Here is a 27,812-nt window from a genome sequence, read left to right on the forward strand (position 1 = left end):
TGACCCTAAAAACACAAAATTTCACAATTTATTTTTAAACCATTTTGTAGAGCTTAAAAAACAAATAATTTAGTATATTGAAGCGTTATTATGCGCCTAACTGTTACGGAGAAAATTCAAAAAAATTGTAATTTTAAAATTCCCATGTTATTCTTATGGAGAATAAGTCAACTGTTGTAGTTTGCTTGTTTATGAACACATTTTGATCAAATTTGGAAAATACATTAATTTCTTACTAAACCACAGTACCTTTTAATGTTTTACATAAAAAAAATTTTTTTACCCTCCCTGTTGCAGTAAACCTAAGTACTCATTAAACTAATTCTGTTTGAATAGGGATAAATGTGATATTTTTAAGGAGACATTTTAGTTTAAATCCAATCAGGCAGATGGAAATTCGCTAAGTCTGCAGGTTTGCTGCGGCGGGGGTATTTTACTCTCATTTTGTCCGTATTAAAAAACTGCAGCTGAAATAAAAATTGTGCTGCCCGCCGTTTTTTAGTGTGGCCTTGGTGCCCGCCCCGTTGACATTCAGGTTCAGTTCAGTTCAGTTCACTACTCAATTCGCTGTTCACTCAACTCTCATTTGGCTCAACTCATTCTCCACTCCACTCCGACTCCACAGTGACGAGTGACAGTGACAGAATGTTTGTGTTTGTGTTGTTTGTTGTCTGACGACGATACGATACGACTGACTGCGACCAAGCGGCAAGCGTGCAACAATACGGTAACCGCGTTTTGTTTTGTATCAATTTAATTTGCATCTCTGTTTTAGATCACTATTACACAGTACCTAGAATAATTTAATGTATTAACTATAACTTTAATTAATATTACTCTGAGATATTATTAATAAATTCTAGGTGATTGTTGTTTGTTTTTTAATTTGCGTATTACAGGAACTGCTTTACTGGATCAGTAATTAATAATACAGTAGTACTAAACAATAAGCGACTGTAGACAGTTTAGGCTCATGTATATTGTTCACATCAAGGACTATCTCGGACTTTTAATTTAGGCCTACCAAGAAGCCAACGTTTTAAGTTGACTGAAAAAGTTGATGTTGATCGAACAATAACACAAGTTTTAGAGGTTAGTACTAGGCTAAGTTTAGTATTACCTTATTACCAAAGCTGCGTTGTTGACCAGCATAGCTGGATAAACTGCGTCAATTTTTAAATATAAATCAAGGTAAGCAACAATAGTAGGCTAAGTTACTGTGTAGAAAGTCAGATTGGGTTGAGACATGGTTGAGACCATAGACCTAGGCTACTAGCCTATGCTACATGGTCCCTACTTATTGAACTGTTCAGAAGCTTTTGTCGAGACTAGGGATGAGCATCGATAGGTCAACCATCGATCGTTGCGAAAACATCAATGTTTTTTCATTTTTTTGTCTGCTCTCTGAAATCTCCAGTACCGTATTGAAAAACATCGATATCTCAATAGGCCTACTTGGCCGAAAACATTGGCCTCTAACATTGATGTTTGACGAAAACATCGATGTAAGTTAACAAAAACATGAGTAACTTAGGCCTAGGGCCTACCGGTAACCTGATGTAACATAAAACACAACGTAGGCCCTATGTTTTGAAAACATCGATTAAGTTATCAATGCTCATCCCTAGTCGAGACCAATCATCTCTGTGTGGACGAGGATAGTAAAGTCCTAACCAACAAGACCAAAAAATACATTTTAATGGGATGGCACCAATCAAATGTAAATCATAAAGAATTAGGGTGTTGGCTAAAACTGTTTAATTTATCAAGGCTTAATTTAAGTCAGTGGACATATAGGTTGAAATTCTCATTTCGTTTAGCCATTGAATTAAATCATTTAGGCCTCAGAGGCCTATTTGGCACACTGGATTGATGGAATGCATCTAATTTTAGGCCTAGGCCGATGGTGTAGCCCTAAACAGCTCCCCACAAGATGATTGAATAGGCCTACGAAATGTGTTGTTCTATTAGGCCAGAATAAACAAGTTTGGAGCTAGGGTCAGGTTTAAGAAGGTCCTTATCCTACGAAGCACAAAGACCCCTCAAGCCAATGACCCTTATAGAGTTTTTTATATTTGTGTTTTCCAACTTATAGGTTACCGGTACTTAGGCCTATGTAGGGTAAACTTAATGTAAGTTAAACCAGGAAAAGGAGAGTTCCCACTGAGTGAATTGTTCTTGCTTCAATAAGTTAATTGATGACATTATGCTGGGAAAATAGTCTGTCTAAGTTAGATTTTTAATGAAGTGTTAAATTTGTTAGGCCTATATAAGTTAGGTAGGCTAGGCATAGGTCTAACTTATTAAGTACCGTAACTTAATGTACTGCAAGTCAACTTAAAACGGGCTAAAACTTATTGCAAATTGTGGATGGTTTTCAGTTTCTTGGTCTGAGCGACCCACAATGGCAGCCACAGCTAAGAAGGATTCTCCGAAGGAAGTTGCGCCGAAGGAAGACTTCAAGTCCCCCCCGAAGTTTAAATTTTCTGATGGTAAGTTAGGCCTAAGTTCTCTTGGCTATGCCTTAAGTTTTTTTTTATTACACATTCTTGGTGGCACAATCTTCACATTCTTTTGGCAATCTTAGCGCCATCCTAAAAGTTAAATAGGCCTATGTCAAATATCTTACATTCAGGTACTTAAGCTATGACTGGCAAGCTTTTTTCTGCCATCCAATAGTAAAAATGATTGTTTAAAGGAGAGAAAATTGATCCAGTAGGACCTGTCAACCCCCTGTCAACTGTTGAATAAGTATCTAGTTACACAGACTGTTGAGTCAGCGAGGTTTTACTGAAGTTTGATTTCTAAATCACTTTTGGAATGTTAAAAGTTTTTGCTTGTTTCGTAATATTTTTTGGCTGCAATTCATCCCGTGGCTGCCACAGTTTGTCGACTGTGACACAGGATCCTGCAGGTCCAGTTTCGCTTTTCAAGTTGCCGTTGAGAGTTAAGAATTTTTTCCTTTTTTACGCCTCAGTAGCAGTTTAGTTTTTCTTTTGACTATTTTTTTCCTCTGGCAACCTAAGTAAACATATATTGTTTACGAGCGAATCCCTGTGAATTAATTTTAAACCTTTGATTCGATCTTGTGAGTGGTGACATTTTTTTCATCATTATGAATTAGGCCCAGTTTAACTGACCCAATGGCTGATTCGTTTGTTCTGTGTTACTGTTAATCTTGGTTTGTTGGCTACTCATCACATAAATAAAATTATACACAATTTACTAAAAAAATTTGGAGGGTATATTTCGAGCTTACATCAAAACCCATCTTCAGCCTCTGGTAAAATTTATCAGAGGCTGAAGATGGTAAATTTTATCAGAGGCTGAAGATGGTAAATTTTACCAGAGGCTGAAGATGGGTTTTGATGTAAGCTCGAAATATGCCTCCACATTTTTTTAGTAAATTGTGTAGGGTAGCCTATAATTTTAATTATGTGATGAGTAGCCAACAAACCAAGATTAACTTTGATAATGCCATCACGAAAAAAACATACCGGAATGAATTATGTGTTACTGTAGTGCTCTTTGTTTCCCAACCCAATGTTTATCCAAGTCCTGGTGCTACCCGATTCATTGGGGTTCCTGACGAGGTCTTCATCAACACAATCTCACAGCAGGGTGAAAATACACTATGATTATCCGTGGTTTTGTACTCTTTTATCTTTCAATGTAAAACTATTTTTGTAACTTATCTCTTTTTATCTGTAATCCCTCTACCTTCTCCAATACTTTATACTTTCTTCTATAACTGTGATTTCTAATATTATTTAACTTAACAAAATAATAATCAATACCAACACGATTGAGTCCAAATCCAAAACGTATTATTTTGTTTACTTGTTTGCAGGTGAAAAGGTCCTCTGTTTTCATGGTCCTCTAATTTACATCGCTAAGTGCATGCAGACAAGATACAATGAGAAGGAGAAGGTCTCTGAGTATCACATACATTACTCGGGATGGAATAAAAGGTGAGAGGTCATATCAATTATTTATGTTCTATAGCAGTTAATTTAGATATGCCGCTATGGACTACTTGCTATTGTGTATGTGCTAGTCACATTATTAATTTAAAATGTGTATTTTACAGTTGGGACGAATGGGTGCCTGAAAGTCGGGTATTGAAATTCAACGAGGCCAATCTTCAAAAACAAAGAGACCTTCATAAAGCTCAAAAGAATGAACCGTAAGTAAAAATTTGGGATCAAACTGTAAAAGCCTATACAAATATACAAGCTGCTTGAAATACATTCAGAAAAAATTGTAGTTAATTGTGGTGGAGCCGATTGTCCTGTTACAGTGAACTCCTTTGGAACACTTAAAGCTCTAACATTTTTTATAAATCTTCTAATCTTTTGTTTCCATATTTTGTTACATTGAACTAAGTAATAGAGGTTTAAATTACCTGGTCATTGTCAAAATCCTTACCGGTAATAGTTTATAATGACGACTACAGCTGTTTCGTGCTGTCGAAAATAGAGCAAATCTTCAGGTTCAAATGTCTTGCTCCAATCTCGAATTTGGATCTCCTGAAGAACTAAACCATGAGGTATCATTAGCAAAGTATTCAAACCTGGAAAAGAGCTCTATTTTTGACAGCACGAAATAGCTGTCTACGCCTAGTCGTCGTTACCTAGGACTATTACCTAGGATCATTATGACAGTAACCAGAAAATGAAAAACTATTAGTTTGATTCAGAGACCATTACATCATGGAGTTATTTTTTTATAGGCATGGTTTTAAAAACATTTAATACTGGACTATGGAATAGCCTAGAGCATTTTGTATTTTAAATAGGTAGCCTAATAAAGTCAAATTAATAAAGTTTGTTATTTAAACAAATCTTAAGGTTGATAAACAATTTGCAAAACTAAATTGTCATTATTTTTATTTTTTTAAATAACTTATGAAGGTAACAGCATCTAGACAAAAGAATTAAATAAATATAGACCAAAAGCAGTGCTGCGGTTAGCATATATTCTGGGGTCCACCGCTACCGCTAGGAGTTTTGTAGTTTCGGTTAACACTGCTGCAGCACCAAGCGCTAGAAAGCGTACCTAGCCATGACAAAACAAATTGGTAGTTGGAGCCAGGGTTGCCAACTTTTGGAGAATTCCCTGGAATCCGCGGGTAGGATTTTTTAATATTATTATTATTTTTCCATATTTAAAAAATTTCCGGGATTTAAAAAATGGGCTTTTTTATTAAAACTACAGGACTTCAGAATTTTGTACTTTACCCATATTGAAAAGTGCATTTCGTGCTGGTAGCAGACGGTGAGTCAACAGCGAATCGACAAACACTAAGGACGCTCTATTGGCACTGTTGGGAACCTTCCTCTGACAGTCTATATTTATTCTATTTGTCTATGGTAACAGTTAAATCCTAAATAATTTGCATTTTTAACTAAACAGCGCTAGTGAATAAAATTCATCAATAGACATTGTTTCCATTTTGATACATCACAGTTAAGCTTTTCAAGCCTAGTAAATACAAAATGTCGCTTGACTTAACTTATTTGGTGTCACGTTGTCTTGTTTTTTATTACCACAGGAAAAACAAAAAGCCCAAAAAGAATAAGAGCATTGGCGGGCCAGAAAGTGTGGGGGGCCCAGACAGCAGATCATCGACACCTGTCAATGACAAAGAGAAAGTCACTGTTGGTGAGAAGGAGAAGAAGGCAGCCATAGCGGCAACAACAGCTGCGGCCACGGCGACTCAGTCCTCCTCTCAGGACTCTGCAAGTGATGTGCCTAAGAAGAAGAAGGCGCGGACGGATCCTGCTGTGGAAACGGTAACACGCTACAAGTTGTTAGGCTATTTGAAATCAACCTCACATAAGTACTTTGGTCTAGAGGTGGCTTTTTGTAATCAGCTGTCAGCGAAAATAGCCCTATTACTCTTTATTTTATGGTATTTCTGCTATCTGTGCAATAACGGCTATTTTTAAACAGTGTGTTACTATTCAGCATTGTTGGATATCAGGCACTGTTGTATCTGGAATTTCCCAGATTATCGAGTGTCTTTAGTTTATATTTCATACAGAACAATATTAGATCCATGCATAGTTTTAAATGATTATTATTGTTGAGTGTAATAAACAGTGTGTGTGTTTTGGGAAACTGTTGGGTAACCTGTGAGACTCTTCAATTAATGCAAACAGTGTCTTATAAAATTAAATTGTTAAATAGGCTACAAAATTGTACTGAGTTTCCAACGAAGAAGTTTGATTAAGTTACATTTACCTCTGATTTATTGTTTGATACTTGATTTGACTCCGATTCCATATGACACTAAAAGGTTTTGGTTACATTTAAGAACATGAATGAAACTGGGTAGAAACTGAATTTTCAAAGCGTAGTATATAGTTTGTATTATGACCTCTATAGTAAATTTAAGGGATTATTAGTTGTTATCAATTTATTAATCTAGTTTTTCAAACAGGAAGAACAGTTTCTATCGAAAGTGGAAATTAAGGTTAAAATACCTGATGAGTTAAAACCATGGTTGGTCGATGATTGGGAGCTGATTTCAACACAACGCAAAGTAAGTTCATTTTTTATATGTAGCCTATCAAAATTAATTAAATAATTTATTTTCAAATCAAATAGGCTTGGACCTCCCTTTAACCCAAATTTGACAGATGGTTTTCTTAACTAGGCTAAATTTATGAAAGAAGTCTTTTTGTTGCCTTTTCCCCATCTTTTGTTTACTATCTATTATCTAATAATCTGATGTTATTTTTATTTTACTACTTGTATTTTCTAAACATTCCAACGACCACAGACAGTGTCAAGTCTTGTATTTCTTTTCATTAAAGCAACTAGACCTTTACCAAATGGCACCGGCCTTTCTTGTATTTTAAAATTGTGTTATATCTCTCTTTGTGCTTCCAGATTTGAACATGTACAGACTCGTTTGACGTTTATAAGGGTGTGGTTGACTTTAAACACCGACTTAAGCTGTAGGTCTATTTAACTGAAACAAACAATATGTTAGGCCTTAAAATTGTGGAACTGACCGAGTATTAACAATTAATTTTCTAATTTAATATCTTGAATAATTTAGTAAATCAATGTAGGCTCAACTTAATTTTACTATCAGATAAAATGCTTTTCTTTCATTGCTCAAACTGGATAAACAAAGTATTATCCATCCCAAGTTAATTTAATAATTTTTGTCAAACTTATTTGGTTTTCAGCTGTTAAATTTACCAGCAGCAGTGACCGTTGATCAAATTTTGGATGACTACTACAACACAAAAATCTCCAGTAAGAGCACAACCCCAAACAAGTAAGTATTTATTTGGTGTGGTTGAGGACACCATTCTAAAGTTTTAAATGGTCATTTAGGGGTAGGATAAGAGCTCTCAAATCGGGCATCAGCAGAGGCCAGATAATGTTCTCCTGGAGTGAATGCAAAAGAACACAGCGTTTGAGTGCAGTGGATACTGCCAAGGCTGCATGCGAAGTTACAAATGTTCCACCTCTAGTGTATAGGCCCAAGAGAACTGCATCAGCAAGAAGGAATAGAAAAGACACAGACAAGGGAGACAATACTTAACAAAAGATGGTTAATAATTATTTCATTAAAAAATTAGATTTTATATAGACAAAGAATGTGTATTTTTATTTTAGTCTTGAAATGTTCTTGTTCATTTTTAGGGAAACAGCTATATTGGAGGTAGTTAATGGTATCAGAGAATACTTCAATGTTATGCTCGGCACTAAACTACTTTACAAGTTTGAGAGAATGCAATATGCCAAGGTAGGCCTAGTTTAAGTATATTTAAACGATCAGTTTGTTTGAATTTACTACTAATTAGTTGCAATCTCATTTCAACATCCTCTTAATTGGACAGTTTGAAGTTTGCTTAATGTATAATAAAAGGGTTTTTTGTTATTTATAGTTCGAACATAATTCAAACTCATGGGATGATGGTTCAGTTAAATTGTGATTCACAATAGGATGTGCCTTCTTATCAAATGTTAGATCACATTTTTTAATGCAATGATACAAACACTGCATATAGTATTATCCTTTAGTTTTGTTTGCTGAATTAGTTATTCAGGTTTTAGTGTTTTTAATTTCATCATTGTGTTTGCAGATTCTAGCAGCCAATCCTGACACACCCATGAGCAAAATATATGGCGCTGTCCATCTGCTTAGGCTATTCGGTAAGTTTAAGCTATACTACATTGTCAAAAGTTAGTTGCAAAAAGTGAAAAAGTAATGTAGGCTTACACTTTTTGTGGTTTGACATATTTTAGAACATGTGGAGTTTAACAAATCCTTGTTCAAGCCTGTGTATGGTAGTTAATGCTAGATGGTGTTATGCAAAAAGGAGTCAACCCACACGAGATGAGTTTTGAGATATTTCACTCTAAAGATCGGGTGTCCCAAGAAATTACCTATTGCATATTTTCTCATTGTTAATATAGGCTACAGTGTGTAAATTAAGTCTGGCACACATTTCTTATCTTTTTTACTCTTTGTAGATTAGAAGGAATTAATTTGCAGGACTGAGTAAGAACAAATGTTTCGCACTTTTTGGCATAATTTTGAAAAAATTCCCCCATAGGGTAAGGTGGAGGTGGGGGGTAACTAAAGATTTTCAAATGACAACCCCCATCTTGTGACCCCTCATTTAAAAGGTATTTGGAAGACAAATTTAACGATGTGTCTGAAAAAATTTTAATGTGTTTCAGACTTAATTCACCCGTTCAACCCTAAGTACATTTTAAGCCGCCATATTAGACAGGATGCAAAAAAAACCTTTTCAGACACATAGTTAAATTTGTCTTTCAAATACCTTTAAAATGAGGGGTCACAAGATTGTGGTTGTCATTTGAAAATTTTTAGTTACCCCCCACCCCCACCTTACCCTTAAGGGGAATTTTTTTCAAAATTATGAAAAAGTGCCAAACATTTGTTCTTACTCAGTCCCGCAAATTAATTCCTTCTTTCCACAAAGAGTAAAGAAGATAAGAAATGTGTGCCATACCTAATTTACCCGTTCAACCCTAAGTACATTTTAAACCGCCATCTTGGATAGGGTGCAAAAATAATTTTTACAGACACATCTTTGGATTTGTCTTTCAATGACCTTTAAGATGGGGGTTGTCATTTAAAAATTTTTAGTTACCCCTTGCCCTTAATGAAAGAATTTTTATTTTCAAAATTTGTAAAAAGTGCCTAACATTTGTTATTAATCAGTCCCGCAAATTGATTTCTTCTATCTACTATAGAAAAAAGATAAAAAATGTGTGCCAGACTTAATTTACACACTGTATATTTTTTAGGAATGGACAGGATTGAATTTTTAGTTCGGAACGGGACGGGATTTTTATTCCTTCCTGATTTGTGGGACGGGATTTTTTCCTGTGCATAAAAAGAGTTTGTTTTAAAAGTCATTAATTTTGTTTATTGCTATAGACAAATGAGGAGTGATCGTGTATCACAGAGTATATGAGTTGCCAGCCAACAAACTTTCCCCTGTTAACTGAAAACATGACATCTGAATTCATTTTGCTTACTTGAAACTTATTTTTCTGCCTACATTCTTGCATGGCTGTAGTGTTCTCTGAGTCAGTGTACAGTCGCTGTTGTATTTTCAATGCTCTTTCGACATCAAACTCCGAGTCATTAGGCAGAAAACTGTGACCTGAAAGTAGGTACCGGAGTGTAATAGATTCCAGGGTAGGATGGTTTTGCAGGATGTGAATCATCATTAAGACTAGTTTTATACTACAGTTCTGCCCTCTGCATGAGTCAGACCACATTATCAAGTGCTTAACGGGTTCCTTGAGGTTTTCAGTTATAAATTTGTGTAAGCAAGATCCAACCTCTTGAGTACCTCTTCCAGCTTTATGCTCCATCCAATCATTAAAAATTCCTTTTCCTGAACTACCAACGGTAAAGCGACAACAGGACTGAATTTGACCTGGGCCAGCCTGAGCCCTCTGGGGCAGTCGTGCGGCATAATGCGAGGGTGCGACATTAGGACTGAATGGAATCTCCCCGTTCTCCCTGCCTAATTCCCAACACCCTACCCCCGGACACATAGTGAACTAGTGGGATAGTGAACGGATCGGCTCATGGAATCGTTCACGGAATTATTTACTCCGTGTAATTTGTCAGCACTCGTCTTTATTAATATAATTTAGCCGCTATTCCAGTGCCTCGCAACGAGATCAAGATTCAGAAGAGACAATTTTGGTTCCTTTAAAATGCCGCAAAATGGTTGTGGATCACCCATTTTATTTAGATACGAAATTCAACTGTACCACTTGACTTGATAACAGTCCGTTTTGTTAACTCAGACTGTGAACACGTATTTAGGCTACCTAGGATGGTGTAAAAATGATGACGATGAACTCATTGAAATATTACATGGAGACCTTTATGATTTTATGTTTAAAAAATACGCGTACTAATAAGTGTATTTACTAAAATAAAGTGTTGGAAGTCAATTGTTAGGTAAAACAAATCCTAAAACTTAACTTTAAGGTCGTGTATAAAAAACATTGATTGTTATAAATGCCCCATATAATAAGATACTGTCAAAAAAATTTAAACCAGTTAACATAGGAACAATAACTCATATGCGACGGAAGGTATAGTTAATATGTTATTCATTAATTCATTTAATGATCAACCATATTTTGTAACGCAATAGTCATTATTGTTTCTACACTTATTTATTACTCATTAAACAATGCTAAATGCTCAACTTTTTTATAATTTCACTCTTTTTGTCGCGGTTAGAAGAATTGTCGTAAGCCTTTAAAGCAACCGTCGATTTCGACGGGTTTCACCTAGTTAGGTATATTTTACACGGAGAGAAAAGAACAATTGTAATTTTTGCCACCTTTTGGTAGATTAAACATATACTTGTTGTTAATAACTCTAAAATTATCATTAGTGTAAATATTTTTTCGAAAAATAACTTAAAAAGAGCTGGTTGAAATTGTAAAATCTTATAGCAAGTAAGTGTCACTTTGTCCGTTCCAAAATTCAAGGCCCTCAAATTCACTCACCTAATTGATTATAGAAAAATAACATTAACACGGTCTCTAATGATTTGGGAAACAAAAGTCAACTGTAAGCAGCTCAGTATTAAAATATTGCCAGTGATTTGATTGAAGCAGCTGTTTAGCTATATCTATATAAATAAAATTAGAGTTTTGTCTGTACATTGCTCAGAATTATATATTTTAACCTTTTTTTACGTTTTATACATTAAAGAAGCAGAAACGAGTCTAATCTCTATTTCTGTCTGTCTGTCTGTCTGTCTTTCTGTCTTTCTGTAACACTCAAGATGGCATTTTACCCAATCTTCTCCGTGAAAACGAGAGTACCTATCAAGATCCAAGTCATTTTAATGTATTCACTGGATTGTCGAGAGTGTCTTTAGTGATTAAAATATGGCCTCACTACTTTATAAATAAAATTACGGACGTTCAAAAATGCAGTTTTGTGCGATTTTTGTCAAATTTTCATTCAATTTTTATTACATAATCGTCTATGAAGTAACGAACAGCTGTCCGGATCAAGATTATTTTTTCTAGCTGTCACTGATATGTTTACAAATGTTGTTTACAAATACCGCAACCATTTCGAATCACGTTTCGAAAGCAAATCCCAACCAACCAAGTGAGATTGAAAACGTTTTTCTTACAAAACGGATTTAATTAATCGCAAGTGCAATATCATAGTGTAACCGTAAATGAAATTAAATAACTAGGCATCATCCAGGTCAGGACCCAGAAATTCTTTGTGTATAAAATTGTTCTTGAGTTTTGATAACCAGAAAAAATACCTTGAATCAGTGTTGTATATGGCTGGGACACTTAATGATCGTCGTCAATAGCTTACAAACAAGGTTTCCACTCATTGACGGCGCTTCAATGGCGATTGTGTAAAGTGTAAAGTAAAAAAAATACAACTGCAGTGGGTGATTGTAACAGAGGTTTACGGATGATGGTAAACTCGCTTTTCCAATGTGTCACTTTCTGTTTCTATTCACCGTGTGGTGCAATCGCTGGACCATACAGCCAATAGGCCAATAGCCCATCTTTTTGGTACGTACGCCTACCTATTTATTCATAACAACCTTTTCAACGACGATCCTAGATACCGGTACTTTTCCATAGAATACATGGCCTACCTACTTAAGAAATAAAATTACCAATGTTCAAAAACCCAACATTGTGTGATTTTTGTCACATTTCCTTCTAATGTTAATATATATACTAATCATTGTTAAGAGAATACGTAATCTATGAAATAACAAGAAGTTGTTTGGATAAGGTTGTTTTTTTTTTTTCAAACTGACACCGATAAGTTTACATTAAGAGTTATCACTTTTTACGAGAAAATCCAAAACCAAGAGATCAATAACCTCGGGGCTAGATTAATGCATTTAATTGGTCGGATGTACTATAGTTCTTAACTGTAAACGTTGGTTTTTGGTACTGGTTCTTTTCCTTAGAACAGTTGGTATAGCTGCAAGAATCATTTTTACGTACCAACACATCACTGTAATTTACAAATTAGTTATCGTTGGTGTTGCACCTTATTTATTAGAGCCGTATTCAATTTAATTGATGTCTTAAGTGTATAAGTTTTGCTTTTTCTGCCTGGATTCCAAAATATTAACTTACCCGTTGTATGCTAAGAAAATGGTAACCCATTTGAGTAAAACATTTGTATAGCAAACCATCATGAATTGTTTTCGCCTTTACGTGTAGTACTTTAAATACGTTTAACCATTGTGGAAAGTAACTTTCAATTATAGGCCTACCTTAGGGCTATGCCTCATGGATCTATAAAGCATTTTTTAGTTTAATCATTGGATTTAACATATGGACCAACACGATCCGGGTGACATTTAATTGCGATGCATTTATTTTGGCTTGAACTGTCAGATACTGTATTTGACAAGGTTTGTATAAAATAGTTTTGCCAGCATATCTGCAAATATGCAAACCAACTGCTTTTCTTAATATAAGAAGGTTTCAACTGACTACTTTAAGGTCCCCGTGCGTAGAACGGGCACACAGCTAGTCAACCACTAAATTAGCCGCAACGTATAAAATTATGGCACGAATGGCACGATCAAGTTTAGTCTAGTAAAAATAAGAATCCAACACTTTTAATAAAATCAAATTTATTTATGTTTATGATCGATACAGTTTCTGTTTAAATATTTCTGCATTACTAGCAGTTACCCGGTGCGCGTTACAGCGCTAACAACTATTATTTTAAACTAGTGCTTCTGTTGCTCGTATTCGAGCAATTGCAAAGTATTTCAGACATTATTTCAACACGAATAGCAGTAATAATTTCCGATGACTGAAAGAGTCATCTTAAAAATGATGAAATCAATCACTCCACTCCAGTTATCGAAATTGAAAACGATTACCGAACGAAAACGATACCAAGTCATCAACATTAAAAAAAAAATACACCTCAATATCTTCCCTGTAGCAGCAAACCTAGGTACTAATTCAAATTAATGTTATTAGGAAATATATCGGACCACGCGTTGAAACAAGAAACTACATTAAATTTAAAATTACAATATCTTGAATATTTGTTCGGAATGTATAATATCATAAACGTATCTTTCTATCTAAATATATAAATGACAATCAAAAGTGTGTCACTGATGTAGCATGTAACTTCAAGTAGTATAAATATTGTGTTACATAAGCTCTAGCAATGTGATGGACAGTATCCTCTGTTTAGTAAGCACTGCTGGAAGATTAAAATATATTAGTGACAGTAAAGAAATATTTTACTTCTTAAACAACACTTCACCACGACAACATTTGGTACAGTTAATTATTGAGATTTTCTATTATTTATCAACTTCCCGTTCACCTGACACATGGTTAACAAAGGAACATCTGCGTCGTGCTAGGAATTCCAGGAAGGGTCACACATTCCCTTTCCTCTGTTCATAGTTCACAATGTTCTGTTATCTGGACCTTCCAGCTACTAGTCATATTTAATGGGATTACTGAGAAATAATTTTCCAAAACAACAGCAATGCCAATGAACTTTCTGAAATATGTTCACAGAAAAAAAAACAGATCAGTGTCCGTCCACAACAAACCCAATGAACTCAAATGTTAATTCTATGAGCTGCATTTGCCGCAATCCAGGGAGTTCGTGAGATGCGTTTCACAAACTAACAATTCCACATGTTGGCATTATTTAAATAAATTAACCCAGTTAATATGACTAAACGTCAACAACAGCCTTAATCCTAATATCAATACGATAGTACAATTTAATATTACAAAATTAACTTACAACCTAATAATTGCTTTAGTATAATTTTAGGTTTTACTTTCATATCTTTAACTATATTTAAACCTATATACAAACATTAACATACATTATACATAATACATTATACATTATATATATACAAACATTAGCCCTTGACAAACATTAATTTTTCATAAATTTACTATAATATGAAAAGCCTAAATTCATATTAGGCCTACATACAAAATACCCCCGCTGCAGTTACAACTAAATAGCCTTTTTAATTTACTCCTTGTATTTCCATTCACTACACATTATGTAACTTACTAGATAATAGGGTCTATATTTCAGTCATTATTTAATGGATCCAACAACTGTAAGGGTGATATTATTTTGACCATTTAAACATTTTAGTCTTGATCTGGAAAAAATATGCCGCACAGTCAAGTACTCTCAAAAACACGACTCGGCAATTAGGTGAACGATTCCATGAGGTGATGTGTTCTCAGCGACCTAGTAAACGACTCCATTAGGTGATTAGTTCTCTTGCCTGTGTCTGTGAGGGTAGGGAGAACGGGAAGAAACCGACGCGGTGAGGGAGATCTCCCTCAGTCCTAATGTCGCACCCCTGAAATTATCCGCATGGCTGCGCCTGCGGACCCAGAACGGACCAGGTCAAATTCAGTCCTGTTGTCACACCACCCCTACCAACATGGGTGCCTTAATTGTGAAAGTTAATTTGCCGTTTGTAGTAAGCTATCCCAGTAAGAAGTTTAGGCTAAGGATGGTTTTTTTAGCAAATTTCCCTATAGGGAAGTAGCTATTACCGTAGGTGGCACGGTAAGACTTAGGATCACCGAAATATTAATTTATTGACTATGAAGGAAAAGGTTAAGCAAGTGCTTCTTGAAACAGACTTTTTAGGTTATGTTGTATATTGTTTAAAATAGCTTAACATATTATAAAAACACTAGTGCACCTGTTGCTCAAATTCAAGCAATTGCAAAGTATTACAGGTGTTATTTCAAAACGAATTACAGTCATAATTTGTTAATTTCCAATGACTTAAAACAGTCAACTCAAAGATAATGTAATCAATCACTCCACTCCAGTTATTGAAACTGAAAACAAACTCACTTTGAAAACAAATGCTCTTGTCTATATCATGTGTTTACTATGAACAGATTTTTAGTTTGCAAATTAATATGTCTACAAATTATTTGTATGTTTAAGTAAACAAAATCTTTTCTTCATAAGAAATACATTGGGATTTGTATGGCCTTGTGTGGCAAAGCCCGAGGACTTTAATTACAGGAATTGGTGAAAGGGGGCATCAACAGAAAAAAATACTTAATTTTGACACATCGTTTGTAAAAATCTGTCCATTATTAACAGAGGAGTAGTGTTTCGTCAATTATATATAAGGATTATATATAAGTATTATATATAAGGATAATTGTAGCTTACCTTATATAGTATTAGAAGGTAGAAATTGTAATCTCAATTCAACTTTTATCATAATATTAATAAGACGACTAGAGTTTGTGCGTTTCTTCGTGAAGCCTGGGTGTGAGGGACTTTGGTGGCAAGTGGGGAGCCGAGCGTGAGAGGGGAAGTTGAAGTTGTCGTCATATTCTGCAACTAGTCTGACTAAAGACATTTCTCGGAGTTTGGACTGCGGTGCGGAGGCGGTTCAGGCTGCTCACACAAGTTGTGTGATCATATTAATGAAGGCTAATTAAGTGTTCCATAACATAAATGACTAATATCTAATTTTTTACCTTATTAAGAGGAATATGAAAATGTTTATGAACGGAGGATGGCATATTTTATAAAATTCTCTATATTAAAATTTAGAGTATTAGTCCCCTGTCAAATGTACATATACAGGCTCCCGTGTGCTCCTTAATGAAGCAGGTATTGGAGTAGTCTTAATCTCTTTGTTTGACCTTGGAGAAATACAATTTCGATGGTGGCACTCTTGAAAGTGGTGCGTTTGGACGCTGTGGGTAAAAAACAAAATGGCCACCATAGCAAACTTGTTTTTTTACTTACCGTATATCAGTAACCGTTAGACTTATGAAAAAATTGTTGATACCAAAATGTAGGTATTTTAAATCTGCACAAAAAAGATTGATACAGTGTCTTATGTAGGATCAACCATTCTTTCATAAACATCATTTTATATTTTTCATAAATAAAATTAATCAGGGTGGATGTAATGTCCCAGGACAGTTAAATATTTCAGAAGTAATAAAGGTTGATTCAGTAAAACGTAGCGGGCTATGCAGATTCATATTCTATGTGCAAAAATAAGTCGAATATGTTTTATTATTTTTTTTTTATTTTGGCTTAGTTTAGCCGTAATCCGCCATTTTGTATTTTTTGAAAATAATTCATAACTCAAAAGGCCTTGGAGATATTTTTATGAATCTTGGTACCTATAAGCTTTAAATCTACAACTATAAACATAATGCAAAAAAATCTTTGATCAGGCTCATCGAATTTCAAAATGGCGGCCATTAATATTTTGTTTAAGTCAAATTCCATGAAAACCAGCAATTAAAACAAAACTTTGAAACACAATATGAAAAGTCCTTTTTATTACAAATCGAATGACACTTTATTTGAAAAAATCGGATAATAAATTAAAAAGTTATGTAACTACATAACTTTTATAATGTTTTTGTCACTAGTTTCTATGGAATTTAACTTTGAGATTTTAAAATGACTGCCATTTTGATATAATTACTATTAATAATAAAAGTTACAAAACTTTTTTCCGTTTTTCGCAAATAAAAGTGTCATTTGATTTGTAATAAAAAGGACTTTTAATAATGTGTTGCAAAGTTATGTTTTAATAGCTGGTTTTCATGGAATTTAACTTTAAACATTTTAAATTGCGGCCATTTTGTTTTTACCCACAGCGTTCAAACGCCCCATTTTCAAGAGTGCCACCATCAAAATTGTATTTCTCAAGGGTCAAACGAAGAGATTAAGTCTACTTCCACACCTGCCTCATCAAGGAGCACACAGGTGTACATTTGACAGTGGACTATATGCTATTGTCAATACTTCTCAATACTTCAAAAATTACTCTTTAATGAGACAAAGATTTTTCGTGGGCAAAAACAAGTAGGCCTACAAATAATGTATTATTAATATACAAAAGAATGGCTTGAACATAAAAAAAATGTATTATCACACCACTGTAAACTTAAAAATAAACAAATTAAGTTTTAAGATAATTGAACTGGCATCCTGAATGTTTTTGAAAAAAATTGTATCCGCGATGTTGCTAGGACAGGGTGAGAGCGCTGACTGATTTTCGGCGTACCCCCACCCCTACAAAACCAGTCCAGAGCCACTCTAACCACCCAGGCTTCACCAGGAAACGCACGATTTATGACAACAACAACACTAACGTTGACACTAAAAGCTTTAAAATGAGAATGGCTTGTCTTGGAACTACTGATTGAGTGTTTATTGCAAAATAGACCTAATTGTAGTTTGAATGCTAACAATAGTGTCAGTTGAATGCTTTTTGCTTTTTAATGTGGCAATTCAATGGGTGTGGGTTACAACTTTTAATATTATATGTCTTTGGAATTAGATAGGGCTTGAGTGGTTTTTGCAAAATACAGAGAAGAAAATAATTTATAGCCTAGGTTGGTTATGTTAATATTTAAGTTTTGTGGGTTGACTCCTTTTTGCATAATACCATCCATTGTCCCCCTGTAGAAGTATAAATATTTTTTTATAGTGAAGCTCGGTGGAGTTCTTGCTTACACAGCATTGGACGAGAAGAGCATCCAACTACTACTGGTGCACATCCATGACTTCTTAAAGTAAGTTACGATGAAAGAATATCATCAAACATGTCATCTTTATCTATTTTCCTGACCCAACTAGTATCTTACCCATACTGAATCCCAAATACATTTTTTGAGGTACACAGGAATTACTGGTTTCTTTAATTCCTCCATGATTATTAGCACCTCATGGGGTGTGGATCACTGTTGTGTCAAATGCATTTGATTGTCACTTAGAGGCACTAGGCTTGATTTAAGTTTTCACACTGGGCAACACAGCAACAGCATGCACAAGGTTCCGACACACAGACACAACAGAATCCATTCTTACTACAACAGAAGGCTGTATTTGTTATATTTATTGCCTTTTGACACACACTTAAAATGCAGAGTCCAGATTAATGTATTAGAATTGACTCAATAATAACATTTTTTAACTTTATTTTTGTTCCCACACAATTTTTTCCAAAAACAAGGATTGAGCATAATGGTTTCCAGCATAATGACACCATCTTCTTGTTATTGGCCATATTTTTACATCTCAAGAACTAACAACGCAATGACACCTGTAACAAAACAGTGGGATTGTTGCTGCCAACGACAAGTCGGTGCCCACAATGGCATAAAATCATCGTGTCAGCGTACATGTTGAATGAAACTCCAGTTTCATTTAATCTTTACCCCCCATAATACCAGGACAAAATGGTCTTTTCCTTAATATTTGTTAACTCAAATTAATGGTTGTGATTAAAAAACTATTTAGGATGAGAGAACACAGCTAAGCTAGCTCTCTTTAAGAAAGTTTGCAGATGAGTCAAAGCACAAATAAATCATATACACAATTAATAAATTACCTACTGAATTTTTTTATCTGTGCTGTGACTCTTCTGGTGAGTTAGCTGTGTCCTCTCCATCCTATATCACTTTTTATTCCAAGCTAAATGCTTTTTCCTAAAAACATGATTAGTTGTGTGTTTGTTTACAGATTCCTGCACAAGAATGCGGCGACGTTGTTCAGCCTGCAGGACTACGGAGTCTCCACTTGCGATTACCAAAGGAAGATGGTGTAATGAAACCACATTGTTCTTATCCTTACCTAAAGTGATCTGAAGCCATCGGATTGACCTCTGTACAGACTAGACTAGCAAATGTCTAGACTGAGAAAGACATTCAGTGGCTTCTCCTCACTTCATCGAGTCATTCTGTTTTAGAAGGCTCTGTTCTGCTCTTACACATAGTAAATGGGTTTGCAGCAATCTACTTTATCTAATTCTAAATTGGGAAAAAATTACAAAATTAGCCTCAAAGTGGAACTTTGAAACTGTAGTGATTTTTATTGTGTTGAACACTGTTGCTTGTAAACCCAGATAGTTAATGTGAAGTGGAACAGAAGCAAAGGCAATGACCAATAGAAAACACTGTGTGCATACTTTTGTATCTGATGGGGGCAAATGTAAAGAGTTTCTTTTAAGGTCTATTAGGATACTCTAGGCAAGGTAAAAGGGTTCAATGGCCCACCACATGATATGAAGGTCACCTTAATCCCGAAAAGGGCCCAAAAGCTTTGAAACAGCTTTTGTTGGGCTATTATTGTTTAAGTTGGCTGGACCAATCAATAAACAAACTAAGAATAAGCACAGCTTAAAACATATTTCTATAGTGACAAATTTATCTTCAGATAAAAAAACAAGTTATGTTTAAACAACTATATTTTTATTTATTTTGGCTGGTCCAATAAATGAAAGTTTTGAAAATAAAATTATAGGCTGCATCAGTCCAACTTTATTTTTTTTATATTTTCAATGGAAGAATATCTTCTTATTATAAACTCTGAGCTCCTAAGATTATTCGTTGATTTAATTAGATTAGCTTATTTCACCCATATGTGATCGTAAATGTGATACAACTCAAGCAATTGTGGTCTGATTTTGATGAAACTAGGCATGAATTTGTTGGACTGGATTAATTTTCATGAGTGCGAACCAGCAAGATCGTGAAATGGGAACAATTTTTCAAGTTTTTAAGTTACACTTCAAACATATAAATGCCTGATTTCGTTACAGACATCATGCAGAGCTTTTAAAATAATTTCATATTTGGTATGTGGAAGAGTTGTTGTAGGCTTATGCTTATTTAAGGTTATTGTAATCAGCGAATTTCACAAATGGGAAATAAGCTATTACCGTAGGTCTCATGGGGAGAAATTCTGGACTAATTTACTTTTTTTGTTCTGATGTCCTCAGATGACAAAAATTAAAAATACCATCCATTTAAATTCATATATAAAATATAGGCAGTCGTGTACGTTAGCACAATAACTCGAGTTAAAATGATCCGATTTGATGAAATTTGGTACCTACTAGGGATGGACGAGATTGGATTTTTAGTTCGAGACGAGACGAGACGAGATTTTTTATTTCTCATAACATTTCGAGACGAGATTTCTCTTCTCATACACAACGGGAAATGCACGTTCGAAATTTTTACCTGATTTTGTAACATTGTTAGATGACTGTTTAACACGTTGACTGTGCGTGCCGACTTTAGTCGGCGTCGCCAGCGCTCCCAGGTGGCGCGCGCCGACTAAAGTCGGCACCAGACCAACAGAAATATATTGAGTCAGTGTGAGCTTAGCCTCAGACGGAGACGTTATAATCGTTGCCAGCCTGCCAGCTTAGAATGCGAGCTTTACTTTGGTGTAGGTTGGTACTAAAATTTCCCGTAAAATCCTGTCTGGCAATGCTTTTGTCCCGGTTTCAGGGATTTTTTCTCTTCAACCCACATTACAAAGACACTGGATATGGATCCGTGCAGTGCTGCTACCTTTGGGTGTTTCAGTGAACTACATCCACTCTCGGGGTAACGCAGCACAGTCACCACTGCTCTTTTGTGATTCGTCAGACTGAAATATTTGAATGCCAATTGAGTTCGCTGATTCGGTTGCGCGCCGGGGCTTCGCCCGCCACTGGGGAGCGCCTGTAAAGTCGGCGCGCGCAGTCAACGTGTTAAATACTAAAATAATGATAATAGGCAAGAATATTTACAATCTTTCATTAAATAACATCAGCATAACATTTTTTTATTAATCACGCCTAACTTATTAAAAATGCCTACGATTAGGAAACATGGTGATATCAGTTAGGATAGAGTTCAACTTATCCTAAAATAAAATAAATCATAAAATAAAAGCAATATTAATTTTTATAATATAGTTACTTGTTTTGACTTTTTTTATAGTAATAAAACATTCCTCACACTGCTTACACTTAACAAAACTTCTCAAATGTTATTAAAGTAATATTATTAAAATAATGAAAGTAATATTTACATTAAAAGAATTAAAGTAATATTTACATTAAAAGAATTAATTAAATAAGAACGCCTTCGAAAAGGAAACGCAACTACAACACGCTCCTGTATTGCGGGTATTGCATTGACTTTCTGCAGGCGTTTTTAATTTTTTTTTTTTTTTTTTATTCTCGTCTCGATAAAAATCTTGGCCAAAAAGTAATCTCGTCTCGTGTAACGAGATTGAAAATTTCCCGAAATTTCGAGACTTGACCATCCCTAGTACCTACGTATATTCAAACAAGTTGGCGAACCAGCATGCTCAGACTATGAGAACAAAGCTTTATAGTTTATAGGGTACAAATTGGGTTACAAAACATAGGTAGTAAACATTGTAAGAAAACATGAAAAAAATTAACAATGTTGGGTATTTGAATGTTTGCTAAATTATTTCAAAAGTAGTATATCCATATTTTAATAGCTAAAGAGTAAAGATACTTTGGCCAGTTCAGTGAACACCACTAAACTATTTGAATCTTGAGGAGTACCGGTACTCTAGTTTGCTCGGAGTAGGCCGTAGAAATTGGAATTTTGGCGTCACAGATACAATAACATACAGACAGAAATTTAGATAGACTTGTTCCGTCTTTCTTAGGATATAAAACACACAAAAAAAACCTTAAACTTCGTGAGTCCACTCAATTTACAGACAAAACGGTGATTTTATTTATACTGTGTATGTAGATGTTTGTTAGCACGATAACTCAAGTAAAAATCATATGATTTTGATAAAATATGGTATAAATGTGTAAACCTACATTTATTCAAACAATTTGGCGAACCAGCATGATCTGACAATGGAAACAGGGTTTTGTAGTGTAAAAATTGGGTTTCCTTATTTTTGGCACTCAAAGCATATACAGTGGAACCTCAATAACAAGTCACTCTTGATAACAAGTGTCATTTTCACCTAGTCCCTCCAATCCGGGACAAGGACTTTGGTCCAAGCCGTCTTTTAGGTGTTGGACCATCTTTTTGCCATCTTTAATGTATTGTGTCCCTTGCCTGTGCCTTTTCCATTCCTTCTTGCTGCTGCAGTCCCTTTTGGGCCTAAAGATCCATCCAGACAATCAGGTGGGACACCTGCAATTACGAATGCAGCCTCGTTAGTATCCAATGTACGCTTAAAATGCCATCTTCTTTTGCATTTGCTCCTGGATTTATCAGGCCTTATCGGATTTGAGGGCATTTATCCAAACTGGCACTGTATAGATGACTTCACTACTCATGCCAGCAATTTTCGTTTACCTGGTCTTGGTCCTTGAACATTGCTCAATAGTCGACTGAGACTCCCATCCTATATGGCTTTTCTTTGTGCAACTTCCTCCACATTAATTTGAAAGGATCTTCTGTGGTCCACACCCCTAGGTTTTTAACTTCTTGGCAGGGAATATTATAAACCTTTTTACCTGGATACTTATGACCCGCCATTACTAACTGCTTCTTCCTTCTCTGGTGCAATCTCAATCCCCTCGAGTTGTAACCACGCAACCACCTCAGTGATGGACTGATTAGCTCATGATCATCAGTAACTGTTCAGTATTTGCTATACACTAACACCACATGGTAATGTAAGTCACCACCCAATCCCATATCAGGTTGCACAGAGTTGTCCTCAAGTGTTTAGACCTGTGGCACACCAGTCACTTCCAGCTCCAGAGAGCCTCCTTGTTCTGTCTCCATCAGTACCTCCCTATCACTGAAGTACTGCTGGATCTTCCTACATAGGTATTATTGAACTCCCGTGGCTTTTAAGTAAGACAAGAATCTTCTGCCAGGAAGCACTGTTGAAAGTATTACAAATGTTCAAGGTGTATTGCCGGAATAATCTGGTCCACATTATGCTGTTTGCAGCACGATCCACCAAGGACCACTTTCTTCGATTGCATTAAGTGTAGACTCACATGCTCTAAAAAAACCCTGATTTTCAGCCCAAACACTTGTTGGCTCTATTTCACTTCTAAGTCTAAGCAGGAGATCTCCCAACAACTTCCCTACGACAGTCCAGAAGGTACAATGGCCTGTTAGATGAGGGTGAGTTTATTCAAGTATTCTGTTGGTCTGACTTTACAGCTCTATACTTCAAACTCTTCCACTGTGTGTGTGTCTTGCATGTCTTTAAAAAAAACTCAAATCCATCTTAAAAATTGCTATCAGTGTTTGTGTTATCAAGACTTTGAGAAAAAAATGTTTACCAAAGATGGCCTTTGTTGGCCTGCAGTTTTTATGAATGAGAAACACTTTGGAGTAAGATATTTTATCCATATTTTTCTACAAGTTGTTTTGCAGTTATTTTTAGACTTACTGTATTTCTATACTTATTATATTCTTTATCATTGTGATATTTTTAGGTGTTTGAGTTTTATGTCTTTTATTGCATGTGTATTACAAAATGAAGTGTCCATATTTATTATTTATCCAAAAAAGGCAAAGAAGAAAATATTTGTCTTCTTCCTCTGCACTATTATAAAAAGTAGAAAAACATGCAAATCCTTGTTAAAAGTGGACTTTTATTGAAAACTAGCTGGCCCAACAGACGTCGCCCTGTCCTAATGTGGTTTTATGTCAAATACTCGTTCATTTTCAAGATGAGCTCGTTCGCATGGCTCAATCACGTCCTGGTTGAAGTTCGTTCGCTATGCTCACTCACCTTTAGGTTGGAGCTCGTTTGCTGCACTCACTTGCCTTCAGGTTAGCTCATTCGCTACGCTAACTCGCCTCCAGGTTGAAGTTTGTTCGCTACGCTCACTCACCTTTTGGTTGCAAATTAGATGTTGTCATGAATTAAAAAAATAATAGTGCTGCACTCTGTTAGTAAACCTACTAACTTTTTAATGGTTTTGAACATCACAGAATCTAATTGTTTAGTTTAACCAGCTGTTAATTCCATTTAAATAGGAGTACTCATAGGTTTAACATGGGAAAATCCAGAGCCACTGGGGCGGAGCCCTTTTGACAGGTCTGCACCAAACTTCACACAAATACCATCCTTGAATAATGCTTAATAATGCCTGAAAGTGTTGTTACAATTTGTCGAGCGGTTTAGGAGTCCATAAAGGACAAACAAACATACATTGGATTTTACATATATAGGAAAAATTTTTTGTATCATAATATTGCCAACTAAGATGGAGATGCAACTGGCCATATTTTAACACAAAATGAAGAAAGGATGAGTGAAGAAAGCAATGAGATGCCTTATGTAAGCTTTGTTACTGACTAAGACCGGCTATTGAGAAAGGACCATGTGTTAAAAGCCCCAATGATCTAGTACAGCTTGGTCCAGTTCTTTTTTTTTTACTTATCTCAGGTTAAAACCAGTAACATTTTGATTGTTATCAAATTTCTCATATAGAGAATAAGCTATTAAAGTATAATATATAGTATATGCGTCTGTTAGCACAATAAGTCGAGTTAAAATCATCCGATTTTGATGAAATTCTGTACAAACATGTAAACCTATGTTTTTTCGAACAAGTTTGCGAACCATCATGATCGTACTATGGGAATAGGGTTTTATTGGGTAAAAACTGGGTTTTACCATTTTTGACGCTAACAATATAAAAGTTTGATTTTTTTTGCTCTTATATTCAGCTTAAACATGCAAATTATTTGCCCCATCTTAACATACTGTTAACCTAGGATCTACCCAGAACCATTTTCTTTTTCCTTAAGGTTAGGCATAGTCATAGAGGGTCGTGGCAATATCTCTTAAATAAAATATAATGGTGATTGGTGGGATTTGAACCCAGAACCCCTACACCCCCACCCACTACACTAGCTCACTCCTATGACACTATGTCATGTTGAAGTTAAATTTTCATTAGGTACAATACTCAAGTTAAATAGGTACATAAACTATTATTGATATTTATATTATCAAATAATTACATTATTGCAAATACAATTGATCTTAGCATTACATTTTTATAAAAGTATGTTCTCGGTCAATCTTTGGTCATTAGCTGTTAAGTTAAAAAAACATAGACAGTATGGTGTCGCCTTCCAATCAAAAATAAGCAGAGGCTGGACAAACACAAGTAGTTAATCATACTAACAAATATATTTCGAATCAACTGTGATGTCTAGACTGTGCCAAAATTCACCACTCTTCTTGTGCTGATCAAAACTTCTTTTCTCCAAAGTTTCTATATGTTTTGTGTGCTTTTACTAACCTTGCTACACTATTACTTAATGTTTACAACAAGTCAAAAGGCGATGCTAGTTGTCGCTTATGCTTGTATTGTTTGAATTGAATTATTATAAGATGTCTGCTATCCCACGCTGTCTTTGAGTTTACACCTCCTTTGTTGAGTTTTCTTCAAAACTCTTATTGAGTGCTTTTTTTTATATCTGAGGGATAGTTTGTGTTTTTTGTCAAACTGTGTGTTTATTCTGAAGGGTAAAATAGGCTGGACCTTGCAGAGCAGAGAGTAAGGACTGCACCATTTATTTTATTTATATAAAATCTTCTGTTGTTTGAGTCTTAGAATTTAAATTGGTTCGCATTTGAGCCAAAAACTTATTATAGTTGTATGTATTTATTTGCATGGAAATACTACTAGTTGTTAATTTTAAATGGCTGTTTTGTATGTCAAACCATCTACTGGAACATTGCTCAAATTAAAAAAGATACATTTTAATTTTTATTTTATTAATGCTAAATTAGCAATTCAGAAAGAGTTGCAACCAGTTACAACTGTATGAGATGAAGTGGCTCAGCCCTATTTACAAACAGTCTTTGGTATTTTGACGAGTTAAGTGTGTAATCTCTGTTGCTTGACTCTCGATTTATAAGAACACAATTCTATCAATTTTCAAATCCATTCAAAGTGTACTCCATAACACTAAAGTGCACTGAATAATTTTTTATTTGGTTTTAAAATAAGTTTCTTTATTAGCCTTAGTTGGTTGTTATTAAAAACTAAATGACCTAAAAGAATTTGATGCTGCCACATTATTTTACTTGAGTCACTAGCAAACATGCATTACACACTTTATGTCAATAAACCCTATGACTAATGACTGAAGATTTTAAACTTAATTACTAAGTTTGAAAATAGTGCACTAAAATTACATAATATTAAACTGAGAAGTATGCTGTATTATCTTAGCTAGCTAAAAGCACAACATTTGTGTATTGGATGAATGAGAACATAGGAATAAGTTTTGTACATAGAAATTTGCACTTGCACTAGGGGCTTATGCATGCATTGCTTTTTTTTATTATTCATGTACATATTATAAAACTATTCACTTCCAAGAAGTTATCAACAAAGTATTTCTAATACTGTTGTTGTAAATTATTTTAATTAAAATTGTTTATTTTAACTTTTTAACTGTCTTTTATTTGCATTTTGGACAAAAATATTTCAATTATTTTTTCTTTGTTTCAGTATCCTGTTTAAAAGAAAATTTGAACAGATAATTGAGAATTTAGACGATAAAGCAAAATGGTATAAGATGTATGTCGAATTCAGTTCAATGGGCCTGTAATTGTGATATGAAATACGCTGTGTTTTCTCATAAGTATTAATGGATATGGAAATGGTGACTGAGTGATTCGCTTTAATTGTGGCAAAGTTTGTAGTGACAAGCATTTGATCAAGTTGTGATGCCAATATCATGGAAACCTGTTTGAATCTTTGTGCTGATTCACTTTGATTGTATCAGTGAAGTTTGCTATGACAGTTATGTTACAGTGGCAATGCCAGTTGAGTAATATGGAGACTTGTAGGAATCATTTTTATTTGATAACTGATCATGAACTAATAATTATTTTGATAGTAATAGTGTTTTTTTTTTATGATAATTGAGTGTATGTAAACACTCCTAGTTGTTCTTTGGTTCACTATGTTAAGGTTCAAGTAACAATGCTGATAAATTGGAAACAAAATTAATTGTTCTTTAAAATTATAAACTATGTTGTAATAATTATATGAATTTTGTAATGAAAACTGTGCCTTAAGTTACAGCGGTTTGTAAACAGATGGACATATCCTCAGAGATTACTGTCTTTTATTATAATACTTATACAAAGCAAACAATAGAATTAACTGTGTATTGTTTAATGCCACATAATGTAACCTGCATAAGCATAATCATATCTGATTCAAAATTTATAATGTTTTATAACAAAACTATTGTTATTTAATTTATATATCTTCGATTTTAAATATTTACTTATTTATTGCATTTGCATCATGCATTTCATCAGCATCATTTGGCATATTATGTTACTATTATCGTATTATTGTTTGATGTAAGATGTAAGTTTACATTAAAATATAGGAAGTAATTTCCCATTGTGTCGTTTCTTCAACCTTTCCTTTTTCTCAAACTTTTTACAAACTTTTAATTTTAAGTTATAC

At 34.6% G+C, this 27,812-nt stretch overlaps 1 protein-coding gene across 5 annotated transcripts; it reads left to right on the top strand.

The window, feature by feature from the left end:
* Window positions 1-681: 681 nt before the first annotated feature.
* LOC129002658 (mortality factor 4-like protein 1) lies at window positions 682-27,493 on the top strand. Of its 5 annotated transcripts, none has more exons than XR_008491592.1 (13): window positions 786-1,092; window positions 2,382-2,492; window positions 3,851-3,971; window positions 4,091-4,186; window positions 5,555-5,795; window positions 6,446-6,547; window positions 7,203-7,294; window positions 7,666-7,768; window positions 8,109-8,178; window positions 18,045-18,129; window positions 19,079-19,159; window positions 23,373-24,062; window positions 24,166-24,324. XR_008491592.1 is itself a non-coding variant. In XM_054430634.1 (13 exons), exons 2-12 carry the CDS (start codon window positions 2,405-2,407, stop codon window positions 23,467-23,469), a joined length of 1,176 nt encoding a protein of 391 aa, XP_054286609.1. In that variant the 5' UTR covers window positions 786-1,092; window positions 2,382-2,404; the 3' UTR covers window positions 23,470-23,475; window positions 26,838-26,939. The 5 variants fall into 5 exon arrangements, 4 of the variants coding, with proteins under 4 accessions (XP_054286607.1, XP_054286609.1, XP_054286608.1 ...); XM_054430634.1 differs by lacking the exon at window positions 24,166-24,324 and adding an exon at window positions 26,838-26,939 and having other exon boundaries at window positions 23,373-23,475; XM_054430632.1 differs by lacking the exons at window positions 786-1,092; window positions 23,373-24,062; window positions 24,166-24,324 and adding exons at window positions 682-727; window positions 26,838-27,493.
* Window positions 27,494-27,812: the final 319 nt, after the last annotated feature.

Source organism: Macrosteles quadrilineatus, unplaced genomic scaffold (assembly GCF_028750875.1).
Source record: "Macrosteles quadrilineatus isolate MER2022 unplaced genomic scaffold, UCM_ALF_1.0 Scaffold_9__3_contigs__length_116548681, whole genome shotgun sequence".
In the NCBI taxonomy this organism is placed as follows: Eukaryota; Metazoa; Arthropoda; class Insecta; order Hemiptera; family Cicadellidae; genus Macrosteles; species Macrosteles quadrilineatus.

Coding starts and splice junctions, on each gene's coding strand:
- LOC129002658 (XM_054430632.1), top strand. CDS start 2,405: ATGGCAGCCACAGCTAAGAAGGATTCTCCGAAGGAAGTTGCGCCGAAG. Junction 8,179..18,044: donor CCATCTGCTTAGGCTATTCG/GTAAGTTTAAGC, acceptor ATTTTTTTATAG/TGAAGCTCGGTGGAGTTCTT. Junction 18,130..19,078: donor CACATCCATGACTTCTTAAA/GTAAGTTACGAT, acceptor GTTTGTTTACAG/ATTCCTGCACAAGAATGCGG.